This window comes from Rana temporaria, chromosome 1 (genome assembly GCF_905171775.1).
Source record: "Rana temporaria chromosome 1, aRanTem1.1, whole genome shotgun sequence".
In the NCBI taxonomy this organism is placed as follows: domain Eukaryota; kingdom Metazoa; phylum Chordata; class Amphibia; order Anura; family Ranidae; genus Rana; species Rana temporaria.
In genome coordinates, this window is record NC_053489.1 from 561,683,955 (window position 1) to 561,709,364 (window position 25,410).

A 25,410-nucleotide genomic window follows, 5' to 3' on the forward strand; every position below is an offset into this window, starting at 1 on the left:
ACGTCAGGGTCTTCTGTTCTTCTCCCCTCTTCCGATGTTGACTCGTCGCATCTTGTCGCTGTAATGATGGAAGCGCGCCTTGCATCCCATTTATATAGGCATCACCGTCCCATCATGCTCCGGTAGGTACCCACGTGGTGGGTGCACGTGGGTAGGCACCCACCACCAACGGCAAGGGTTGTCGGGAAGAGGTCCTGTCCTCATCAACATGGGGACAGGGTGCTCTGGGGTGGGGGGGCCCGCAGTGCGCCCCCCTGCCCCAGAGCACCCAACCCCCCCATGTTGAGGGCATGCGGCCTGGCACGGCTCAGGAGGGGGGGGGGCGCTCGCTCGTCCCCACTCCCTTCCTGACCGGCCGGGTAGCGTGCTTTGGATACGGGTCTGGTATGGATTGTAGGGGGACCCCCTACGTCAATTTTTCGGCGTGGGGGGGGTCTCCTTACAACCCATACCAGACCTAAGGGCCTGGTATGCTCCTGGGGGGGAACCCATGCCGGTTTTGAATTTTAAAATTGCCGTGGAGTTCTCCCTCGGGAATGCATACCAAATGCCGTCGCTGGAATGGGCCTTTACAATGTGTGACTAACTTTCCACATTATAAAACCAGCCCTAGTTTTGCGCAGGCAAATTCGGAACTTACGCAGAAATCACAGTGATGAAATGCTTTGAAAATCTGCTTAAGTCCTCATTTGCATACGCAAAGCTGCATTTCAATGAGAAATGCCCCCAGTGGCGGATGCGGTACTGCATCCTAAAATCTGACCGTGTAAGTGTCTTACACATGTCAGATTTTCTGCCTAAGGCTGGGTTCACACTACGGTTTTCCCGTCCGTCAGCCGCATACGATTTCAGTATCGAAAACGTACGGGCCCGGACGGGAAAACGTATAGATAGAGAATGCATTGCAAATCGTATGCACTCAGATGCATCCGGGTGCGTACGATTTGCTGGCAAAACGTTTTTTAAACGTACGCAAAACCGTGTTCAACCACGGTTTTGCGGTCGTTTTTAAAACAGTATGGCAACCGCATACGTTTTCCTTTAACATTAATGTCAATGGAAAACGTACATATGTGCGGTTCCATACGTTCCCGTCCGTTTCAGCCGCATACGGTTTTTCATATAAATCGTATGCGGCTGACGGACGGGAAAACCGTAGTGTGAACCCAGCCTAACTTTGGAAAAAGCCTTTTGAGAATCGTTTCCAAAGTTAGGCACAGAGATAAGCAGGCTGAACAGCAGTTAAGTCTGCGTATCTCTTTTGAGAATCAGGCCCAAAGTTACTTTGTATTGCAATTATCTGTAGAGGGATTTCCACCATCCCTGCTAAGTTTCATTTTTTATGTCTTGTTTTCAGATTGATGTGACGTTTCATATCACAGAGACCGGTATTGTGGTAATATTGAAGTTTATTGAGATTTTCATACATTAGAGAGTTCCAATATTATTGTTAAGTTATTGATTAGTAAGTTAGCGCTGCACTTTTTTTTTATCTGGTGTGGGAACACTAAGGCTGCATTCACACCTGAGCGTAGCGTTTTGCCGCGATTTTGCGGCGCTTTTTACCGTGTTTTGCCACAATATTTTTACGTTTTTTACCGCGATTTTGGACAGGTCACCAATGTTAAAAGCAGAAAAACGCCCAAATACGCCCAAAAAAAAGTCCCAGAACTTGTTGGAGCTTCAGGCGTTTTTGAACTTTTGGCTTCAGGCGTTTTGGAGTGGAGATGTGAACCATCTCCATAGAGAATAATTGATTTTTTCCCCTCCAGCGTTTTGTAGCTTCAGGCTTCAAGCTACAAAACGCTCAGGTGTGAATGGGGTCTTAACAGTGCTTAGTGGCAAGCCTTTCACTTCATTTTATTGTAAATAGTAGTGTGGTGATTACCTATTATACTAACGATTGGCATTTGGCATTGTTCAACATCAATTTATTTCAGTTGTGCCCCACCAGGCGGCCCCCTCCCCATGGACAATGTGCATGGCTGCAGAGTTCATCTCCCCATACAATGGCACTGATAGTCAGCATTGATGGGCAATGATTGGCACTGATGGGCTGTGATTGGCAGAACTTATGGGCACTGATTGGCAGCATTGATGGGCACTGATTTGCATTGATGGGCACTGATTGGCATTGATAGGCAGCATTAATAGGCACTGATTGGCAGCACTGATAGGCACTGACAGAGGAGAGGCGGAGTTTCACATGCAGCAGATAGTGAGGCTTGCAAGAGCTGCTCAATGTGTGAAACAGTCAGGTAATATAACTGCTTGCAGGGAGAGAGAGCGACTCAGAGGTGATGTTGGAGGTGGGCGGGACTGAACAGCTATCAAACACCAGCCAATGATTGGGCTGCTTAAGAAAGGCCCGTCCAGACCCCATCCCATTGGCTAGTGTTAAATAGCTGTTTGGTCCCACCCACCCCCGACATCACTGCTGAGTTTTGACAGCTGGTCTCTCTCCCTGCAAGCAGTTACATTACCTGACAGTTTCACACACTGAGCAGATCTTGTAAGCCTCACTATCTGCTGCATGTAAAACAGTTTAACAAGCAGCACAGTCTACACACTCCTTGGATTCAGCATTTCAGAGCAGATCTCGAGAGTCAGCAGGGGGTGATTAGGCTGTGCCCAGGCACATCCGGCAAACCCTGTGGACACACCTATGATAACTACATACATGACAAATAACCTTCCCTCTATATTTACATAAAATGTATTATAAGGTAATATAACAATATAATCTGAAGTGTAAACAGTAACCTTTAACAGTTAGATTTTTGTTACTATAAAGCAGTGACCATTAGTAAACTAATCCTTAAAATGCTACTAGTTTCCCAGTTTGGAATGCACTGATTTCAAAGTAGTGCATGCATTAGTTTTGGAAAGGCACTGTGACTTGATCATATGGTACTTCTCTACCATGCAATCAGATGCAGACAAATGCATTGAGTTTGTGACCTGCATTTGAGTGTCATTACCTTAAAATTGACACCCACTGCAGTGTGTTTTGAATGCGGTGCGTAAAACCGGCACAGAGTTCTGGTGTGAACAGACCCTTAAAGTGAATCTGCTTTTCCTATATTAGGCAAATTAACTGGTTTGCTATGATCTTCTCCCCAACTGGCGGTTTCTCCACAAAACAACTGGCATTCCCTCCTGGAAATTCACTTGTACCTGACCCCCACTTATTCTGCTGTGTTCTCACCCTGTCCCAAGCAGTCCCAGTAAATAAACTTTATATTACTCAGCAGGGGTGTCGTTAGGCCCGGGCTTGGGGGGCTGGAGCCCCGAATGGGACCCCTAAAAGCCCCGAGTCTATTGAACGATGCTTTGTATTGTTGGCCCCGAGCCCCGGGACCGATCTGATCGCGGCTGTGGCCGAGAGAGGCCGAGTGCGGCCGAATGTAGCTGGGGCCGAGTGTGGCCGAGTGCAGCTGGGGCCGAGTGTGACCGAGTGCAGCTGGCGCCGAGTGTGGCCGAGTGCGGCTGGGGCCGAGTGTGGCCGAGTTCGGGCCAGTGCGGCTGGGGCCGAGTGTGGCCGAGGGCGGCTGGGGCCGAGTGTGGCAGAGTTCGACCGAGTGTGGCTGGGGCCGAGTGTGGCCGAGTTCGGCCGAGTGCGGCTGGGGCCGAGTGTGGCCGAGTTCGGCCGAGTGCGGCTGGGGTCAAGTGTGGCCGAGTTCGGCCGAGTGCGGCTGGGGCCGATTGTGGCCGAGTTCGGCCGAGTGTGGCTGGGGACGAGTGCCCTAGGTCCCGCCTTCTGGAGCCTGCAGCGCCAATGCCAGAACGACCATGGGACGTGTGACGTGCGTCCATCATAGCCTGCAGAGTCTCCAGAAGGCGTGAATTTCAAATGCAGCCGCCGAACAATATCCCTGCTCGGGCGGGCGGCTCTCCTCCCTCTCCTCCTCGGCATGGCAGCTCCTCGCCTCCTCCTCGGCATGGCAGCTCCTCGCCTCCTCCTCGGCAGGGCAGCTCCTCTCCTCCTTCTGGGCATGGCAGCTCCTCTCCTCCTTCTGGGCATGGCAGCTCCTCTCCTCCTCCACGGCATGGCAGCTCCTCTCCTCCTTCTTGGCATGGCAGCTCCTCTCCTCCTCGGCAGCTCCTCTCCTCTCTGACAGTGACGAGTGACTAAATGCCTGCTCCCTGCTGTGACCGCACACCACGGCTTAGCTCAGGTAAGTCAGTGTGTGTATTTATGCCATTTGTCAGTAGGTCAGTGTGTGTTAAGGTCATGCAGGTCAGTGGTCAGTGTATGTAGGTCAGATAGGTCAGTGCAGGTAGGTAGGTGCCATCCCCCAAAAAACGCTACGCTACGCCACAAACAACACCACTAATCCCCCCCCCCCGGTTCCGGCCTTGGACTTCGGGCTGAAGCTCCTGGTTTTTTTGCCACCTAGCAACGCCCCTGTTACTCAGTCATGGTCCGCTGTTGTCACTATCAGGAAACCCATTCTGCAGTTGCTATAGTGCAGTGATGGCAAACCTTGGCACCCCAGATGTTTTGGAACTACATTTCCCATGATGCTCAGCTACACTGCAAAGTGCATGAGCATCATGGGAAATGTAGTTCCAAAACATCTGGGGTGCCAAGGTTCTCCATCACTGCTATAGTGCATGCATATCCAATAGACAGAAATAGGTTGATTTACTAAAACTGGAGAATGCAAAATCTGGTAAAGCTCTGCATAGAAACCAGCTTTCAGGTTTCTTTTGCCAAAGCTTAATTGAACAAGCTGAAATTAGAAGCAGATTGGCTACCATGCACAGCTGCACCTGACTTTGCACTCTCCGGTTATAGTAAGTATACCCCAAAGTGACAACAATCAAAGAAAGAGCACACAAAGTACCGAGATGTATGATGATGCACTGGGACTTCACTTCATCATACATGCCAGGACTTTGTGCGCTGTTCCTTTGGGTTGTTATCACTTTCCAACTATGAGACTTAGTCAGGGCAGCCATCAGAAATTGTGGAGCCCCTTACACAGCTTTAGGTCCCCTCACACCTGTAAGCTCTCAGCTCCCCTCACACCTGTACGCTCTCAACCCCCTCACACCTGTACGCTCTCAGCCCCCCTCAAACCTATACGCTCTCAGCCCCCCTCACACCTATACCCTCTCAGCCCCCCTCACACCTATACGCTCTCAGCCCCCTCACACCTGTACGTTTACAGCACCCCTCACACTAGTACGCTCTCAGCCCCCTCACACTAGTACACTCTTAGCCCCCCCTCACACCTGTAAGCTCTCAGCTCCCCTCACACCCCCTTCACACCTGTACACTCTCAGCCCCCCTCACACCTGTAAGCTCCCAACCCCCCTCACACCTGTAAGCTCTCAGCCCCCTCACACCTGTACACACACACAGGCATGTACACACACACACACACACACACACACACACACACACAGGCACCCCCACCCCACTTGTACAACAGCCCTTACTTGTAAGATGGTCCTCCTAGTCCCAGCTTTGTTTTGTGGCTGAGACACAGATAAGAGCTGCAGTACAGCCTACAGTACACTGAGTACAGACAGCTCACACAAGGGGTGCACATGCAGGAAATTAATAGAGGTGGCAGCAAAGAGCCATATGTGAGCTTAATGGCACAGAGCAGCAGCTGCCAACTCACACTCATACAGAAGCATTCACAGAGCTCCTCTGCACCTTCCCCTGCCTGTCGACTGGGCCCATCCAGATGCTCAGGCCCCTTACAAGTGTATGAGCTGTACCCCCCTGATGGCCTTTTAATTCCCCCAGACCGAGTTTGGGGCCCAGACACGTAAACTGTTGTTATAATGACAGAAAGTAGCTGCAAATAGGCTGCAGGAGATCAGCGGTATTGAGAAGCAATAAAGGATGAAAAAGGGTGAAAGAAACATGCCAATTGTTTATAATGCGCAGAGAAGAGAACAAAAGAAATGACATGCAGTTAGGATTTATATTTTCTTTAAGACATATTATAACATGATACAAAGATAAAAGCTGAGATGCACCCCTCTAGCGCCACCTGCTATCCAAAGATGGAACAGTATCTTTGGAACACAAAATGAACCCACAGGACAGTCCAGCCGGACAGAAACCTAATTTAACAAATCATATTGAATGAGAGCAAAATAACTCCCTCATTCCCCTCTAAATTTGACATGAATGCCAGCCTGATTCTGCGTGACAGCAATAGAAAAGTTGGAAAGAAAGAAAATAAATACATAAACTTTGAGAAACAAATATTAGCTTCATTGAATATTACAGGAAGAACTATGGTATTACACAACATTACAATAAAGATTATGACATTACAAGACCCTATCTATCTAATCTGCGCCAGTCTTCGACAGCGTTGATAGCAGGTCACAACCTGTAAAAAAAACCACAAAGAACATATACACAAGCAAAAAAAAAATATATATATATATACTCTCCTATGTTGGATATTCCTATATACAAACTCTCAGGTCAGAACTGAAACTGCGCACTGAGGCCTCGTACAGACGAGGGGTTATCCGCTGGAAACGATCCGCCGGACCATTTCCAGCGGACATTCCTCCTCCGGATTTTGATCCGATGGCTTGTACACCCCATCAGATCAAAATCCGCGTGGAAAACATCCGCGGTCACGTATCGCGCCGTCGCCGCGACGATGACGCGGCGACGTGCGCGACGCTGGAAAGTAAATACTTCCACGCATGCGTCGAATCATTACGACGCATGCGAGGGATGGGAGCAGACGGACTGATCCGGTGAGTCTGTACAGACGACCGGATCAGTCCGCTGGACAGGATTCCAGCGGATAGATTTTGTAGCATGCTACAAAATTTTTATCCGCTGGGAATCCGTCGGCTGGATTTTTATCTGCCGAAAATTGTCCGCTCGGGCCTACACACGACCGGATCAATCCGCTGGAACTGATCCGCGGATAAATCCCAGCGGATAGATCCGGTCGTGTGTACGGGGCCTTAGAGTCAGTAGGTGCTAGACATGTCTTTCTGAATAAAAAGAAATAAAACAAATATACATAGCAAACTCCTGCAATGGTAGAAGAGTTCCTGCAGAACACTGCCCCTTGTGGTCAGTGCGCTGGTATTACACGGCAGTCCAACATTCATTTTGGAATGTAAAGTAGTAGAAGAGAAATGTAAAAAATGATATTCCCTTCGCTGAAACTTTTCCCGATGCTGTGAAGAAACTGGCAAGGCCCTATTCTAAATAACTGAAAGAAACCCAGCCCGAAGTTCTGCACATGCACCAAAATGTGGATCCAGTGGGAAAAGGGAAAACAAAAATCAAACACAACTCGAATAGGGGTAACAACTCTTGTCCAAGTCTTCTTGAAAAGCAGCAGCAGGCATGGAAATACAGGCATGAGGCCTATCTGTAAAACCGTGGGTCAGGCATTTCAAGGCCATACGATCACAGAAAATGTGACGACCCAGGCTCCACTCTCTGAGACAATACTCAAACCTGGGGTTAAGATGAGCAAGGTTCAGGTCCGTGCTCTTTACGAGCCTGGGCATATTCAGGTGGGACCATATATCATCATGGCCCCAGCTCTCTCGCTCCCGATCAACTTCCAGAAGAATGGCTGGAGGCACGTATGGGTACTCCCACCCGTAATTGGCAGCAACTCTGCGCATCACCACATGCTGCAAATGAGCCAGTCTGGGCAACGTGCGAGGATCTCCGAGTCCCGGCAGCACAATAGCATCAGGTGCCTGTCTGAGTACAGGCACGGTAGGGGGAATAGGGTTGGTGAGGGAAGAAGTAACTGGAACAGACTCATCAACTCCCCAGGTCATCTGCGGGATGCTCGGGTACGGAACGCATGTGGAACGCTCGGGTTCTGAGTACTGGACACACTCGGTGCATTCCGGCCGGAGTGGTTCTTCCTCCTTCTGGTCCGAATGGCCCGAAATCCCCCATAGCTTTGGGATTCTGGGAACAGAGGCTCGAACCAGTGCTCCATCTCTTCGTCATCCGACAAGGACTCCAACTCAGACGAATTATACTCTTCTGCAGGTAGGTAGTTGGACGTCTTGGATGGGTCTCTCGGTCAGTCCGGCAAACGGGCAGACAGGTCTCGACTGCGGCCGCGGGAGACCTGTGTAGGGCCCTCATAGGGAACAGCATGCCACACCGAGACCACATTAGCTGTGGTGGTCTCCGGCACGGCTTCGGCCTGCGTGCTTGTTACGCTAGCTGCACACTCAGTTTTCCTTGTCTCGTCACGTGGCTTACCTCTGGAGAGCAGGATGGCGAGGTAGCGGAAAGCAGAGTCAGAGTGGACGAGACTGTGAAAACCTCAGCGTCAATAGCCTCCGGCTCAACGATCTCCACGGATGGGGAGGGTTCCGGCCATGGGGTTTCCTCCTCCGCGGATACAGTCCCGGAGGTCCAGTCCACCCGGTACTCCCGAGGAGCTTCGGTGGGTGGCTGGACTTGGAAAAGGTAGGCCCTGCATTTATGGCACCGGGCGAAAGGCAGGATCCGTACGGCCAGCTCCGTACAGCGAGGGCAGGACAGTCCTAAGGCCTCCAATCCTCTGCTGGAGTACAGGACAAACTTGCCATCCGTCTTCATCCGGATCCCTGTGTCAGTGAGGGGTACTCCGGCAATAGCAGACATGGTGGAGACTCCCGGGGCAGTCATCGGGGGTCTCAATCGCTGGGAAGCTACGCACGGCAATGAGGAAGCGGACATCTCACACATGGTCTCTCTCTCTCTCGCAGGAGGGTAGCAATTGCTGGTTTGGCGCGAAACTTTGCCCTACGTCTCACGCAGGGGTGGGTAACTCCTCCCACTTGAAGGACTTGTCTGGACACATTGCAGGCACGCAATCCGCTGCACGTACGCCCAGACTTTGGCTACCTGAGGTTAACTCCTTCACCACACAGTTCGACACTCGACAATTCCTTGTTCTCAATAATGAAATAACTCACAGTTCCGTTGCTAGTGGTAACAGCCGTATCCCGGACGAGCCCCCACGTGTAGCGCTACCCCCTCAGGAGCCGCTGGTTAGATTGGGACAGCATAATTAGGTTACCTCTGTGATGTATCTAGGGATGATGATACAGATGATGAAGCAGTAACGGAATGTCCAAACAGCAGGGTGTCGTTTTCTGTGCTTTATTTACTTTCCCAACATGGAAAACAGTCAACTTGAGGTAGATAGAGATAGGTTGGTGAAAGGAGAATTTGCAGATTCAGGCCTATAGATAAACGGAAGCAGTCCTGCCTCGAATGGGACTTTAACTCACGTCGCCACTCCAGCCGGAGTGGGTAAAGTGTACCTGGACAGGCCTCTCTCACTGACCTGGCAGCCAGATTATCACTCAGAACTTCTGAGAAGGAACAAGTCTCTGCCACTGACTTGGCTCTAGTAGAATTAGGATTAGTAGTGAGACCTCTGCTACAGGTCAGTACTCAGGAACATGGATGGTAGAGCGAATCCTCTCAGTAAATACAGTTTGCCTGAATCTCCCTCAGGTAGCTTTTCTATATGGTCACCGACTAACAGGTTGCCATCGAGCAAACTGTCAGTGCACGGTCACCGTGATCCCCGTTGGATCGTCTAGGCCCTGTTGGATTGCCTGCTTCCGGGCTCACCTCAGACTGACTCCCCATCGAACAGCATAACTCGCTTGGGATCTTCCTCATGAAGTGTGGGGACCCAGTAAGTCACTGGGGCCCCTTTGCAGCTCTAGGTGCTCCGGGCCTTGAGGGCCCAGAACTGGGAACTCCGCGAAGCACGTGCGCTCCGGCCTGGTAGGCCATCTCGCCGGGGCCCGTGATGTGCGCACACCCTAAAGGTGGGTGCCGCACCCGGAACCAGGAACAAGTGAAGGACCCCACCAAATGGCGTCCGCCCTAGAAGTACCCTCCCCCAGCATGCCCCGCGAGGGAGAAACTCCTCTGATTGGCTGCTGGCAAGAGGCACCTTTTCCCTGGACCCCTCTGGCACCACCTGCTATCCAAAGATGGAACAGTATCTTTGGAACACAAAATGAACCCACAGGACAGTCCAGCCGGACAGAAACCTAATTTAACGAATCATATTGAATGAGAGCAAAATAACTCTCTCATTCCCCTCTAAATTTGACATAACACCCGTACTGAAAGTAGACAGGAGCTACACACGGTTAAGGAGATATTTCCAAGAAAGACAGCACCGATGTCTATGGCGCAAGCGCCATAGACAACGGCACGCAGGCGCACTGAGCGTGCCGCTACTAACGGCATGAGCCCGTTAGTGGCGGCTCCCACGCACATGCGCGGGAGTGACGTCATCGCTGCTCCGGCCAGTCACAACGCCAGAGCAGTGATACCCGGAAGTCACTCCGGGTATCATGGCGGCGACGAAGATCGTGTCCGAGGACCGCTGCGGGGGCTTCGTTCTCAGGTAATTAATTCATAATGAGCTAGTATCCTATGCCTTTGTCTTGCAGGTTTTTTTTAAAGAGGGTTTACTTCCTCTTTAAGCTAGTGCAGTGTTGGTTCACATACATTTTCCTTCGATTTCCCTTCTAAATGTTTTTTTTCTTTGTCTGAATTTCTCACTTCCTGTTCCTCCTCAGTAAGCTTGCCCCCATCATCCAAGCTGTTCTGGCTGGGGGTTAGTCAGCATGCTCACCCCCTTCCTTGGGACTACATCCCTGCGGGGGAACAGATCGTCTCCCCTCAGGGATGTAGTCCCAAGGGAGGGGACGAGCACGCTGACTAACCCTCAGTCAGAACAGTTCGGATGATGGGGGCAAGCTTACTGTGGAGGAACAGGAAGTGAGAAATTCAGACAAAGAAAAAAAACATTCAGAAGGGAAATCGAAGGTAAACACAACTAGGTAGATTCAGGTAGAGTTAGGCCGACTTATCAGTAGATAAGTCGACCTAACTCAGAATCTACGCCGACCTATGTTTAAGTGTATGCTCAAACAGAGATACGCTTAAACATATCTAAGACAGGACGGCTTGCGCTGTCCTATCTTAGGTTGCAATATTTCGGATGGCAGCTAGGTGGCGCTTCCATTGCGGCCGGCGTAGAATATGTAAATGAGTTTATACGCCGATTCACGAACGTACGCCCGGCCGCCGCAGTCGATTTACGCCGTTTCCGTAAGGCATTAGCAGGCCTAAAGTTATTCCACCTATTAGGTGGAATAACAATCTTAAAGTATGGCCGCCGTTCCCGCCGCGAATCGGGATTTACGTCCACGTCGAAATCAATAGGCCCGTGCGGCGTACGTAGCCGCAATGCACACTGGGAAATGTAGGCGCCCGGCGCATGCGCACTTAAAAAAAAACGTAAAGAACGTGTGGTCAAGCCTCATTACCATCAAACACGCCCCCCTCCAACACATTTGAATTCGGCGCCCTTACGCCCGCCCACTTTAGGCTACGCCGCCGTATATTAGCAGGCAAGTATATTGAGAATCATTACTAGCCTAGCTAATTTACGGCGGCGTAGCCTAAACAGGCTAAGCTACACCGCCGCAAGTTTAAGCACTCGTACCTGAATCTACCTAAACATCTCCCCGTTCTGCCTAGTGACATTGTCACTGATCGTGTTCCCAGTCATCGGGAACAACGATCAGTGACGTGTCACGTGTAGCCACACCCCCTACAGTAAGAATCACTTCCTAGGGAACACTTAAACCCTACAGCGCCACCTTGTGGTTAACCCCTTTACTGCCAGTGTCATTTTTACAGTAATCCGTGCATTTTCATCGCTGTAAAAATGACAATGGTCCCAAAATGGTGGCAAAAGTGTCCGATGTGTCCGCCATAATGTCGCAGTCACGATAAAAATCGCTGATCACCACCATTACTAGTAAAAAAAAGTATTAATAAAAATGCCATAAAACTATCCCCTATTTTGTAGACGCTATAACTTTTGCGCAAACCGATCAATAAACGCTCATTGCGTTTTTTTTTACAAAAAATATGTAGAAGAATACGTATCGGTCTAAACGGAGAGAAAAAAATGTTTTTTTATATATTTTTTGGGGATATTTATTATAGCAAAAAGTAAAAAATATTGCATTTATTTCAAAATTGTCGCTCTATTTTTGTTTATAGCGCAAAAAATAAAAACTGCAGAGGTGATCAAATACCACCAAAAGAAAGCTCTATTTGTGGGGAAAAAAAGGCGTAAATTTTGTTTGGGAACCACGTCGCACGACCGTGCAATTGTCAGTTAAAGCGACGCAGTGCCGAATCGCAAAAAGTGGCCCGGTCATTTAGCAACAAAATGGCCTGGGGCTGAAGTGGTTAAAGAAACCTTTGTATAAGTATACCTCTTGCTTTGTACTGCATGGATAAAGCACAGATTCACTTTGAGAAGGAACGATTGAATGCTGATGAGAGCTCAGTAGTATTAGAGCCGGTTCACACTGGGGCGACTCGTCAGGCGGCTCAGCCGCCTGACGAGTCGCGTCCCATTCAATGCAATGGAACCGTTCCAATAGGATCGACGCAAGTCGCTCCGACTTAGAAAAAGGTTCTTGCACGACTACGGGGGCGCCTCGGGGCGACCTGCATTGACTTCTATACAGAAGTCGTTTTGCAGAGTCGCCCCCGAAGTCGTGCCGCGGAAGAGTGAACCGGCACTTAGTGGATAAACCAGTGAATATTGGTAAACAAATCCCTAAAATGCAACTAGTTACCTTTGTGTTTTGGAATGCACTGATATAAAGTAGGGCTGTTACTGATTAAAAAATTTCTGTTCGATTAATCGATATTTTTTTTTTATCGATTAATCGACTAATTTCGATTAATTATAACGAACATACAGATCCAACTACTTTTAGCTGATCTCCTTGCAGGCTGATTCCCAGTGCAGCTACCAACCACTGGAAACACACAAAGGTAGCGCTCGATGGGAATAGCATTAAAACTTTTATAGTCTTCAAGTAGGTAACAAAATAAATATTGCACTGGAGATAAAATCGATGTAGCTACATAAACTGTACAAATGGTGTGAGTAATACCAAACGGTAGCAAAAGCAGTCATAAAAACATGTAGCTAAGTATGATACTGGTATAAAAATGGGTACAACGATGCCACTGCTGAATCCAGATAAGGAGGGGTTAACATCAGTCCATCGGCATGTAGATGTCCCGTGAAGGGAACTATCACAACTCCCAGTGGATGGTTGTAGAATCCCAGGTTGATAGAGGGAAGTGATAGAGGGAAGTGTAATAGACCTTGCGTGTGGCAGATAGTAAGGTCCCGCTGGCATGCAGATATGAAGGCACAGCAAAGGAGCCCTTCAGATGGACACGGCAAGCCCCGCTGGTGTCCGTGACGTCACCGGATCTCCGACGGAACTTCCTGAAGGCCCGGAAGCTGGCGGAGAGGTGAGTACCAATCAAAAGAATTTTGATCGATCAAAAAAATTTTAATCGATCAAAAAAATTTAAGATTAATCAATGAATTAATAGTTAATTTCCACAGCCCTAATATAAAGTGAACCTGTATTTTCCCAACATCATGCAAAAACATATTGGCCAGAAAAGAAGCAGTGCACACGCAAACCACCAAACTGGCAATATCTCCTGTAGGAATGTTTTAAAATGCCAGAAAATCAGGTTATGATAGTAATGCTAATGCCTGAAGTAAAAAAAAAAAAAAAAAAAACTATGCCCATCACCCTTATGGTGCCAATCAGCACTTAAGTGGTGCCGTATGGCTCCAAGGCTTGGCTGTCTTGGAAACCCTCCTCCTCCTGAACATGGAAGTCTCTGCCCATAACAGTGCTGGAGGTCAGCTTTGGAAAAAAATGATACAAATACTGTAAACGTAAATATTATAGAACATTTTGCAGACCCACACACTTTAAAAAACAAAATGAAGACTACAAAATGCATACAGCTTTATTGTCCGTCGTTTTGGGGATAGATCTGATGCTGTTTCTTTGCTTTTGCATTCATTTTTTTTCTTTAGCAAAATTGTACCTCTGCAGGTGGAGCTACGGTAATTTGTTTATTTAGATAATGGGATGGTTGGAAGAAGAAATCAGTGACCCCCTACGATGATACTATGACCCTTTGGGTCAGTGTGGGGTAAAGGCTGAATAGAGCATTGACAAACATTGTGCAAGCTGTATCTATTCGCTGTCCATCATTACCCTGTACTGACCAGAAGGTCTGTATGAATGAAGTTTGGTCATTCTGAAGAAGTCGGTGACCCCTTGTTTCTGGTCTGGCTGAGTTACACAAGTTACATTTAACCGGTGATTGAGATGTGGACATAAACCACACATCAACTCAGCCAGAAAATCAGCTCTGGTCAACTGACCATGAACCAAAGACTATTTTCAGCTGTTTCATATACGAGTGATTTTATCTAAAGATCAGGAGGTATACCAGCTTATAAAAATAATATTCCTTTTTTTGCCCTAAACTGTTTTGTGACAGCAATACAGCATTATAAGTCCAAATGTAAAATGTTCCTTGCCCCTGAGAAAATTATTATTTTTTGCAGCACAGAACGAAGAATGTGCAACTGTGTGTGTTACTAGTTTCTCAGATTAATGAGAAAAATTTGACTCATTGTCAATTTAACCAACACATACCAGTGCGGCTAAACTTGGTCTATGTGTCTAAACTTCAGAAGCTCTGGTAATGAAAGGGTTAACCTAATCTGGGATTAAGCATGGGGAACTGGAGTAAAGCTAGTTACAGACGCTAGAGGGCAGATGGACGTGTAGGCACAATCCTCGGTCATCTCGGCTGGCAAGTGTATCCAACATAAAAAGATGCCTTGTGAGCATCTGTGTTTAGACCTATGGAGCAGGACAAGGCTCTATAGATGCCACCAGTGCTGGCTTATCAGAGGCAAACAATAGAAACCAACGTTGTCTAACCTGCCAGGTCACCATTCTAATGGGGGGTTGCGTTACTAAAGGAGCAGAGCGTGTTCACTTCAACTCCAGTCTTCAAGGCACCCCAACAGGTCATGTTTTCAGGTTTTCCATTATTTTGCACAGGTGATTTGATCAGTTTCACTGCATTAGTAAATACTACAGCCGTTTTCATCTGAGGAAAATCCTGAAAACATGACCTGTTGGGGCGCCTTGACGACTGGAGTTGAAAAACAGTGGCTTAGGGAATGAGGTGAAGCTAAGTAAAAATTCCTGTTGCAATGTGAACAGGCTTTGCGCCTTTAGTAAATCAACCTCTCCTAGTCTAGGTTGTCAGTTTCAGTTGGTGCTATGAGTATGGACACCTTAAGACCCCTTACACACTGGGGCAGCCCGTGCGTTAGCACCGCTTTAATGCTGTTTATGTGGCGCTTTTCGGGCGCTAGCGGGCACTTTTAACCCCTGCTAGCGGCCACTTCCCAATCGATTTTCAGGAGCTTCCAAAGCACTGCCCATTTATTTCAATGGGCAGGGGCGTTTTAGGAGCGCTGTATACAGCACTTCCAAACCGCCCCAAAGATTCTGCTTGCAGAACTTTTCCTAACGTCTCACCGCTTCAGTGTGAAAGCAGTGTGAAAGCACTTGGGCTTTCACATTCGGGCGGCATGGGAGGCAGTTTTTTCAGCCACTTTACAGTCGCTATTTCTAGTGCTAAAATGCCTGAAAACTGCCTCAGTGTGAAATGGGTCTATGGATGACCTGAAAGCCCAATTCCAATTGGCCTCATACACTACACTAGATCTCACATCGACAATGTGGGCGAGCAGACACAGGGCATTAACTTTTTGCATTCAATAACTTTAGCAGTATTGGTTATTTATACCTAATTGTATTTAATACTAAATAGAACTTGGTATAAATAGATATACCAATACTGCTAAAGTTTTTGAATGCTTTGTATGCTAAAAAATATAATTTGCACGTCAAAATTGTCTGAACCAGAATTTCTTTTTGAAAATGAAGGCCTTTAAATTTCATATCGATCTGGTGAGTCAAAAACATGATCACGGTAGTGTGAGACTTCTCTAGGACGCTTAGGATTGTTTAAAGCTTGTATTGTGCAAAAACATGTTTTACTTGCTGGAAATATTTAGCCAGATTCATGTAGAGATACGACGGCGTATCAGTAGATACGCCGTCGTAACTCCGAATCTGCGCCGTCGTATATTTAAGTGTATTCTCAAATTGAGATACACTTAAATGTAGCTAAGATACGACCGCCGGCGCCGTCGTATCTTAGCTGTCTATTTACGCCGGCCGCTAGGGGCGTGTACGCTGATTTACGCCTAGAATGCGTAAATCAGCGAGATACGCCTATTCACGAACGTACGCTTGCCCGTCGCAGTAAAGATACGCCGTTTACGTAAGGCGTTTTCAGGCGTAAAGATATTCCACCAAAAAGATGGCGCAGCCAATGTTAAGTATGGACGTCGGACCCGCGTAGAATTTTTAAATTTTTACGCTGTTTGTTTAAGTCGTCCGTGAATGGGGCTGGGCGTAATTTACGTTCACGTCGAAACCAATGAGTCTTTGCGACGCAATTTGGAGCATGTGCACTGGGATGCGCCATTCATTTAAAACGTCATTTACGTGGGGTCATGCTTTATTTACATAAAACACGCCCACCTCTTCACAATTTGAATTAGGCGCGTTTACGCCAGCACATTTAAACTACGCCGCCGTAACTTAGGACGCAAGTGCTTTGAGAATACAGCACTTGCCTCTCTAACTTACGGCGGCGTAGCGTATACGCTACGCCTGCCTAACGTTAGGCACGGCTACCTGAATCCAGCTAATTGTGTACAATGGTCTAGTTCCAAGTTTTCCAGTGAGAAAAGGGAATAAAGTGTTGAACTTTGGGTGCTCTATTTCTCTTTATCAGCAAGGCTTTAAGCTACCCCCTAGATCAGTGGTCTCCAAACTACGGCCCTGGGGCCAAATGCAGCCCTTTGCGTGCCTTAATGTGGCCCTTGGAAAACTATTCTATCCAACTCCGATGGGGCATAATTCTTGTTGCTGACAACAATGGGGCACTACTCCTCCAACTGACACCATCAATTCTTTCCATTGACACCAACGATGGGGAACTAGTCCTCCCACTGACACCAAAGATATGGTATTATTTACTCCCACTGGACATTTTCTACTCCCAATGGCCCCCCTAAAATCTGAAGGACCGTAAACTGGCCCTTTGTTTAGAAAGTTTGGAGACCCCTGGCCTAGATCATACATCTACCTATTGCCAAACTTGCTGTTAAAAACCCAACCTGGATAGAGGACTGTATGTGCACCTTACCTCTAGCAAATGTTTTCAAGCAAATTAGCAGATTTTCACAAATACTATTTTGTTTTGCCTTTTTTTTTTTTACACGGTTATAATGAAAACACATCAATTCATTGCAATTCTAAAAAGCCAACAAAGTTATATTCACACTCCTAACCCGTCTCCTCGATTACATATACAAAATTGGCAACTTGTCCATACATGCTGATATCTTTTCAAGTGATTCAACCATTTCAACTATTGCTTGCTGTGACCTGGCAATGTACAAGTGATAATGGACTAGAGCAAAAGGAACTGCTCTTTTACTATGTAATAGAATAAAGACTGTTCACTTTGTAAAGGGAATGAAGCTTTAAATACGCAATTATACACAAGGGAAATTAAAAATAGGATTTTTTTTGCACATGATGATAAAAGCGAGTACAGCTCAACTTTATTTTATAGAATTAGAGAATATTCAGTTTGCTACAAGTACACATCGGGGGTTATTTACGAAAGGCAAATCCACTTTGCACTACAAGTGCAAACTACAAGTGTAAAGTGCACTTGAAATTGCACTGAAAGTCAACTTGGAAGTGCAGTCGCTGTAAATCTGAGGGGTAGATCTGAAATGAGGGGAAGCTCTGCTGATTTTATCATCCAATTATGTGCAAGCTAAAATGCTGTTTTTTTATTTTACTTGCATGTTACATAGTTACATAGGGCCAGATTCAGGTACAATTGCGGCCGTGTAACGTAACCCGTTTACGTTACACCGCCGCAAGTTTTCAGTGTTAGTGCACGATCCACAAAGCACTTACCTGTAAACTTGCGGTGTATCGTAAACACGTCCGGCGCAAGCCCGCCCAATTCAAATGGGGCGTGTACCATTTAAAGTAGGCGCGCTCCCATGCCGGACGTTCTGCGCATGCTCCGTTCGCAATTTTCCCGACGTGCTTTGCGCGAAATTACGGCGGTGCGACGTGTTTGTGAATCGTGACGTGCGTAACGTACTTACGCCGGGAAAAAAAAAAAGTGTGTGCCTTCTATTCCAAATAAAATATTTTGAGATTATAGATTGCATAAATGTAGGTGGTCGATAAGAAAAATGACATCCTCATAAAAGTTCCAGTTCAGTGCCATAATGGGCTATTTAAAAATAAGAACATATCTTCTCCATGGCTATATGCTTGGAACTAATACACATACACTTCACTAAATAGCCCCCGGTGTACCTTACATGAGTTTTGTCATTGCTAGCACTTGACATTGGTAGAATTGACCATGCATTAGATATGGGACTTCATGCAGGATGATTTCTCAGCCGAGAACAGTGCAAGGTGCCCATTCATACATCAGATCTTCTCTACTTCCACCCCTGATTACTGGGCTCACAATCACGTGTCCCTCAAGGGCCACGTGGATTAACAAATTTGATGTGCCCCCTGCCAGCCCCCAGTCACACATAGGGATTTGTGTTGTTTTAGGGCTGTCTCGCCTGGATGACCACCCCTCCCTCCCTATTCTCTCGGCTCCTAATCCCCACACAGGCCTTGAATGCACAGTGCTGATAAGTGATCGCTTTATAAGCCCAGCCCGGGTGGGAGAAGAGCTGCACCGCAGTCTACCTGATTGCACCAAGAGCAGCTCACACAGTAGGAATATGGACATCGGTGTGATGAGACCGGCCTGCATGATCTCACTTAGGGGCTCAGCAAAAATCAAGGAAAGAAAAGTGAGTGTTGTTTTAGAGTACAATGGAAGTCCTCTCTTACTCAGTACCAGATACACTAATGGTTGGGACTGACAGCTCTGTCCCCTTTATCCGTGCTGCCTCACCAATGTCTATTCATGTGTCATGTGTTTATTTCCAGAGAACCCCAGTCTCCCACAAGGTGATAGAAAAGAGGAGAAGAGACAGGATAAATCGCTGCCTCAGTGAGCTTGGGAAGACGGTGCCCATGGCTCTTGCCAAGCAGGTCAGTGGCACTTGCCTAGTGTGGTACATCAACAGTGACCTAGACCATACAGTATCATGTTATCACCCATGCAGTGTTATGTTCATCTATAATGATTTCAACCATTGTGTGTGCACTTCTACCAGCACTGTTTCATTTCATCCCTACCATATTATGTCACCAATACTATATTATTCCATCATACAGAGTTTAAATGTCCAGCTGAACTCAAGGGCTATAATATTTTATCTGTTCTTTACTTTTACACCATCACAGAGTTTGATTCCATCCATTTACAGTACTTCATAGTATTTATTTATCTATTAACTATTTTTTCATTCTTATTGTCTTTTTTTAAACCTTTCCCTTTTTTTTCATCTAACCAATTTTTATCATAGCTTACATTAACTGCAGTTACAGAAATCAAATTACACAGTGTCAAAACATTTTAAATTCAAAAAAGTTTTCCCTGGGCAGTGGAGATGTATTCCTTAGTAAAACATACAGATATCATCTCTATCATACTCATTTTCTCACTTAAGTCATACAGATTTCACCTATTCACATTCACTGTCCGCACACACACACACAGTTAAGTTCTAGCAATTGCAGCCAAATTTACCTAGCCATGGTTGTTGGTGGCAGGCAAAATTAAAAGCTGATGTTTTGAAATTTCTAAAAACTTGCTGTGTTTATGACCAGCATTGCCTCCTATAAAATCTCATAACCACAGTTGTACCTGAACTATTTACTTGTCCTGAACATGAGGTCAACCATTTTCAGATCACCTTTCTATTTCAAGTCACACTGTACAGTAGTTTGCCATTCATATTTAAAGAAACATTATTAATCCTGTATACAGTCATGGAGATTTTTTTTTTTTTACTGGTCTTTTTATTAAAATAATCTGTAATTTAATTAAAACCTGTTTTTGTAATGTTAAGCAGGCAGAGGTGATACTTCAGATATTCAGAAATGTTACATCTATAAAACAAAGTTAAACTAGTAGTTCTGTTTAAAAATAAAATTGCCTATTAAATTTATAAAATGTTCATCATGCTGTCTCAAGTAAAGCAGCATATTTTAGTAATTTAAGAACGCTTTTAATGTTTTATCACCACCTTAATCGTCAACAATATCATAAACGATTTTTGTTTTGTTGGCTACAAATTCTGTCAGTCTCTGGTATATGTAATTACATTAAACTTGTTTAGTGAATGCTGTTTATTTTATGTGCTCTTTAACTATGTCAGACAGCACACATCAATCTTAATATACTAACTAAATTATTTTATTTTCAGAACTCTGGTAAGCTGGAGAAAGCTGAGATTTTGGAAATGACTGTTCAGTATTTGAGAGCATTGCATGCTGCTGATTTTCCTAGAGGTCGGGACAAAGGTAAGATCATAATTGTATATATTAGTGATAACAGTACAAATATCATAGAACTTAGTTTATTTTTTTATGTTGAATAGTATGGCTTTATAAAAAATTTTTTTTTAGAAAGAATGCTGGAATAAATCTTCTTTTTATAACACAGCAGCATAATTCAGTGTGGTTTGTTTCATATAGTTCATTAATACCTCTAGCTAAATATGTGTGAAATTTTGGACAATATAAATACTAGAGCATTACTGACAAAGTACTAAAGCTGAATCATTATAGGATCTTTATTCTCCATCCTTTAATATTTAGATAATAATAATAATAGGATGAATAGTAAGGCATTGTTGTCAAAGTACCATAGCAAACTTTGTAGAGCCTCTTTATCCTCTAAGCTTTAATATTTAGGTGGATGAATAGTAGGGCATTATTGTCAAAGAACCATAGGAAACCTTTTAGAGCATCTTTATCCTCTAATCTTTATTATTTAGGTAGGATGAATACCAGGGCATTATTGTCAAAGTACCATAGCAAGCTTATTAGAGTATCTTTCTTCTCAAACCTTTAGGCCTGGTTTACACTAGTGAAATTCCAGATGCGACTTGAGTCCTTGTTTTTCAATGGTGTTCATTCACATCAATTTGATTTAACAAGGCGCGATTTTGGAAAAGTTTCCTGTACTAATTTAGTACAATTCCAGTGCGATTTTGGCCCCATAAAATATACAAACTATTTAAAGTTGGATCAAAGTTGCATCCAAGTAGCACTACATAATTGCAATGAAAGTCGCATCAAAATAATATTGCAGTAGTGTGACCCTAGCGATATATATGGGTAGGATGAATATTAGGACATTATTGTCAAAGTACCATAAAAAACCTATTAGAGAGTTTTTCTCCTCTAACTTTTAATATTTAGGTAGGATTTATACCAGGAACAATACTTATGAAGCCATAGCAAAATCGTTATAGAGTCTTTATTCTCCAACCTTTAATATTTGGGTAGGATGAATTTTAGGGACATTATTGATAGGATTACATAGTAGAATTATTATTGAGTATGCCATAATTAACACATTTCTTTTACTGGTACCTGTCTTGTATTAAACAGTAGCTAACAATGCAACAAAAAAACTGATCCAAGAAATCTGACATGATAACCTTTACTATATACATAGTTACATAGTTAATCAGGTTGACTAGTTGGCCATGCATGTGTCTTATTAACAAATACGCCAGGGTTTTGCTGGGCCCAGCTCCAATCATATTTATCTATGACCAGAAAAAGAAGAGAGCAATAAAAATAAAGCAACGCACCCCCAAACCTATGTATTAAAAACAATTGGGGAGTGTGGGAAATATCAAGTAGATGTATATTTTTGTATGTAAGTGTACAGACATATACTGTAAAGCTAATAACCTCCACAAAGCACTAACCTAGCTTATTGTCTCCCTACAGACCTTCTGTCAGAGTTTGCCAATTACTTTCACTATGGTTACCACGAGTGCATGAAGAATCTTGTTCATTACCTGACCACGGTGGAAAGGATGGAAACCAAGGACACCAAATACGCTCGCATTGTTGCCTTCTTGCAGTCTAAAGCGCACCTGTCCACGGAGCCACTATTTAGTTCTCTTCAGGAGGTAGACATGTCTTGCCAGCTGCCCCCCTCTCCACCTGATTACCCAAGCAGTGGTGACTCTACATTCACACAGAGCTCAGGGGGCCCATTCTCATGGCACAGCACTACTAGAGGCCCAACACTGAACTACCTCTCAAGTCCAACCACTATGCCACTGCCATGCACACCACCACAGCAGTCCCCACATAGCACCTTTTTGTCTCCCATGCAGAGTCTAGACAGACATTACCTCAGTCTCCTGGGACATTCCCATACGAATAGTTTCAGTATGCACAGCTCACAGCATCCTGTTGTTCTGTGACACTAATGTCAGTGCTTACTTAGTATTAGGATATCACAAGGTCACATTTCTTGGGGCATTACTATAAAATGAAGTAAAAATAAATAAATATTTCTGCACTGTGTATAGCAGCTAATCAGATGCCTGCTTTATTTTTTTAACTTAAAGTAAAAATTACAGTAGGAACTATTTGGTATCTAGGCTATCTATAAAAGTGAGATGGCATGGCAGAAGATCCACAGTCACACGATTGAACGTGACAGAAACATGCAATTTTTCCCTACAGCTGGTCAGCTGGAGGGGTTGGGATCTGTAGGAGTATTGGGAGTTCATATAGTCAAATGATTGTTTTTTTTTTATTGGGGCAGAAAGTCTGAAACCTTGTTCTGATAGACAAAGCATTCATTTTGAACAAAATTTTGTATGGATGTGTATAGGTTTAACTCATGGTCTTAGGTATTATCTCTGCTTGTCTTTCAAAATGTGATATCTAAATCAGTGAAAGATTTCTTGGCAGCACCAAGGTCCTGGCGCTGATAGTTTTTGGAGGGAGTCTTCCAACACTGGAACTATTGGGAGCTTTAAGTCTCTTACCTCCTTTACACCTAACACCTAAACCAGGCTTTAGCGCTTAACATGCAGTAGAACTAACACCAAACCCAAAATATGAGCTCAAGACTAAACAAACCTTAGTTAGCCTTTAAATTATACAAAACTGTACCCCTATTCTACTGCATACCCACCTTGTCCTGCAATTGGACCCTCTGTACTGTTAGCGGGCAGTCCTGCACCAAACACATACAGCACTTATACACCATTATCAGAATAACCTTTTTCTCCATCAGTGCTGGGCAAACTCTGATTTTCTAGCTGCGGAGGAAGCTGCATCACATGCAGGTATTTATATCTCCGCAACACACCCCAAGGTCATGAAGTTGTTTAGCCAGTGCTATTCTTTAGCCAATACTTCAGCTTAACAAAGCATGTTGTCCTGTTAACGTACATCTGTCAAGTTGCCTGATCCTGTCTAGTGTTTTATGTTTATCAGTGTGTCTGATATTAATGTGTACATACATAAAAAAACACAAAAGTAACATGACAATTATTTGACTCAACTGGGGACCAGCATTGACTGAGAGAGATTGTTTATTCCCTCATATAGCCATTTGCCTATCAATCAGCATGCTTCCATGAATTGTTGTTGTAAATACTTGTAAATTGTAATTAGATTATTATAATTTATTAAAATGTTAACTCTTTTGTAAAAGTACATAGGTGTTGTAAATGTAGTTGTATTTATTCTGTACGATTTGTAATAAAAGTTTTTACTTGCAATAAACTGCTGGTCTAGCTTTTGTTGAATCTCTGCATTTATGCTAAACAAAGTGAATTTGCTACCAAAGTAAAATAACGCTTGGAACATACAGCAGTTTACCAATTAAAGTATAATTTCTACTAAGTCTTGTCACTTTGCAGATTAATGTTACAATGTAATAATAATTTTACGTTGCATGCTGCCCCGTGGAATCATTTTCTTTGTCCAGACACAGAGACGTGTCAAGCTCTCTGACTCTACACAGCTTCCACACAGCCCGAGGCTGAGAAAATGTCAGGGATTTAAATAAAAGACACCAAACGTGCTCATTTTCTAACCTATGTTAAACAAGCATAAGTTTAAATAAGTTTAAAAAGTAAAAGTGGCAAAGATTTATGTGATATTGTTGGTAACTTATATAAATCCAACAATACCATTGATTTCTGAATACGGATAACTTTTTTAAAGGAAAAATAAACTTCTGCATTATCTTACTCCATTTCATAACACTTTCACTTTAATGTATTCAATTTAATTTTGGTATTTTGTGAACAAGCAGTAGTTTGCTTGTTTGTACTTTATTATTCATTTTTTTATTCACTTGAGTAGGTACACTGAGGACTTTTTTGTAATATTACTTTTTATATGTATGAGACTTTTTTTAAGAACGTTTATTGTTTTTTTATGGATACTTTCTCACAGTGCTACTAGTAATTGAGCACTTTGTTGTTTGGTTACATATTTATATAGTATTTTGCTCTTGTTTTATATAATGCGCATGGTTTGTCTTTTGAAGGTTGCCTTAAAACTGCATATAAAATGTAACCTTGTTCTCAAGAATACACATAATATAAAGTAAGAGTGCTTCCTACAGCTAACTATTAGGTAATTTCCAACCTAAGATAGAAAAAATTAAGAGATATTTCTATAAATTGACACTTAAACATATCCACTAGAAAATAAAAGAAAGACAGGAGGTAGTAAGGCAAGGAGATGGGATATGATTTCCAGAACTTTGCTGAAAATGTCTCAAAAAATGAATATAGAAAGTTTGGAGTTAAAATTACCATTTTTGGCTAACTTAAGTTATTCGAGATACACGCTTATGGGATGCCCTGGATCCCTCCCTTCAGGCTTTATAGAATGTGTAAAGCCTATAGAAGGGATCTAAGGCATCCTATAAGCTTGCATTTTTAATAACTTAAGTAGCCAGTACCTTGTACTTCTAAACTACTAACATTATGTATTAATTGATGCCTAACACAGTGCAATACTTTACTGGTTTAAGAAATAAATGTACTGTACATAGGTATGAATCCATAAGAAAGGTTATCACCAAGATATGTTTTAAAAAGTATTTTTTTTTGGTCTGTGGGTAAATCTAGAAGTGCTGAGGGGATGGTGATTTAAGTACTGCATAGAGGATTAATGAGATTAGTAATGAGCTACCTCGGTAACATCCAGTTGTAGCATTTCTGAATATAAACAATTAACGTCATGCTTCAACAGGATGTTCTTCTTTTTATTTTTAATATAATAACTGGCTGATGACAAAAGGAGTGTGGCCTGTATAAAAGAGCACATTATTTGTATGCGCCAAAGTCAGTATGTGTATAATAAATAAGGCTGTGTTCACATATGCTGCAGCCA

The 25,410-nt window shown here is 44.3% G+C and overlaps 2 protein-coding genes across 2 annotated transcripts in view; both read left to right on the top strand.

Annotated features, from left to right (window-relative positions):
- The window catches only part of LOC120938871 (E3 SUMO-protein ligase ZBED1-like), an 87,972-nt gene extending 86,540 nt beyond the window's left edge, over positions 1-1,432 (top strand). The window contains exon 2 of the mRNA XM_040351917.1: positions 1,358-1,432. Coding sequence (XP_040207851.1) covers positions 1,358-1,432 — 75 coding nt within the window. The remainder of the gene's footprint in view (positions 1-1,357) is intronic.
- Positions 1,433-18,533: 17,101 nt separating this feature from the next.
- Positions 18,534-23,798, top strand: HELT (helt bHLH transcription factor). The gene is made up of 4 exons (XM_040334109.1): positions 18,534-18,917; positions 19,057-19,161; positions 20,442-20,538; positions 21,982-23,798. Exons 1-4 carry the CDS (start codon positions 18,846-18,848, stop codon positions 22,464-22,466), a joined length of 759 nt encoding a protein of 252 aa, XP_040190043.1. The 5' UTR covers positions 18,534-18,845; the 3' UTR covers positions 22,467-23,798.
- Positions 23,799-25,410: the final 1,612 nt, after the last annotated feature.

Excerpts from the sequence above, each read along its gene's own strand:
- HELT (XM_040334109.1), top strand. The coding sequence starts at position 18,846 with ATGGACATCGGTGTGATGAGACCGGCCTGCATGATCTCACTTAGGGGC. Across the intron at positions 18,918-19,056 it reads CAAAAATCAAGGAAAGAAAA|AGAACCCCAGTCTCCCACAA; the intron begins GTGAGTGTTGTT and ends GTTTATTTCCAG. Across the intron at positions 19,162-20,441 it reads CCATGGCTCTTGCCAAGCAG|AACTCTGGTAAGCTGGAGAA; the intron begins GTCAGTGGCACT and ends TTTTATTTTCAG.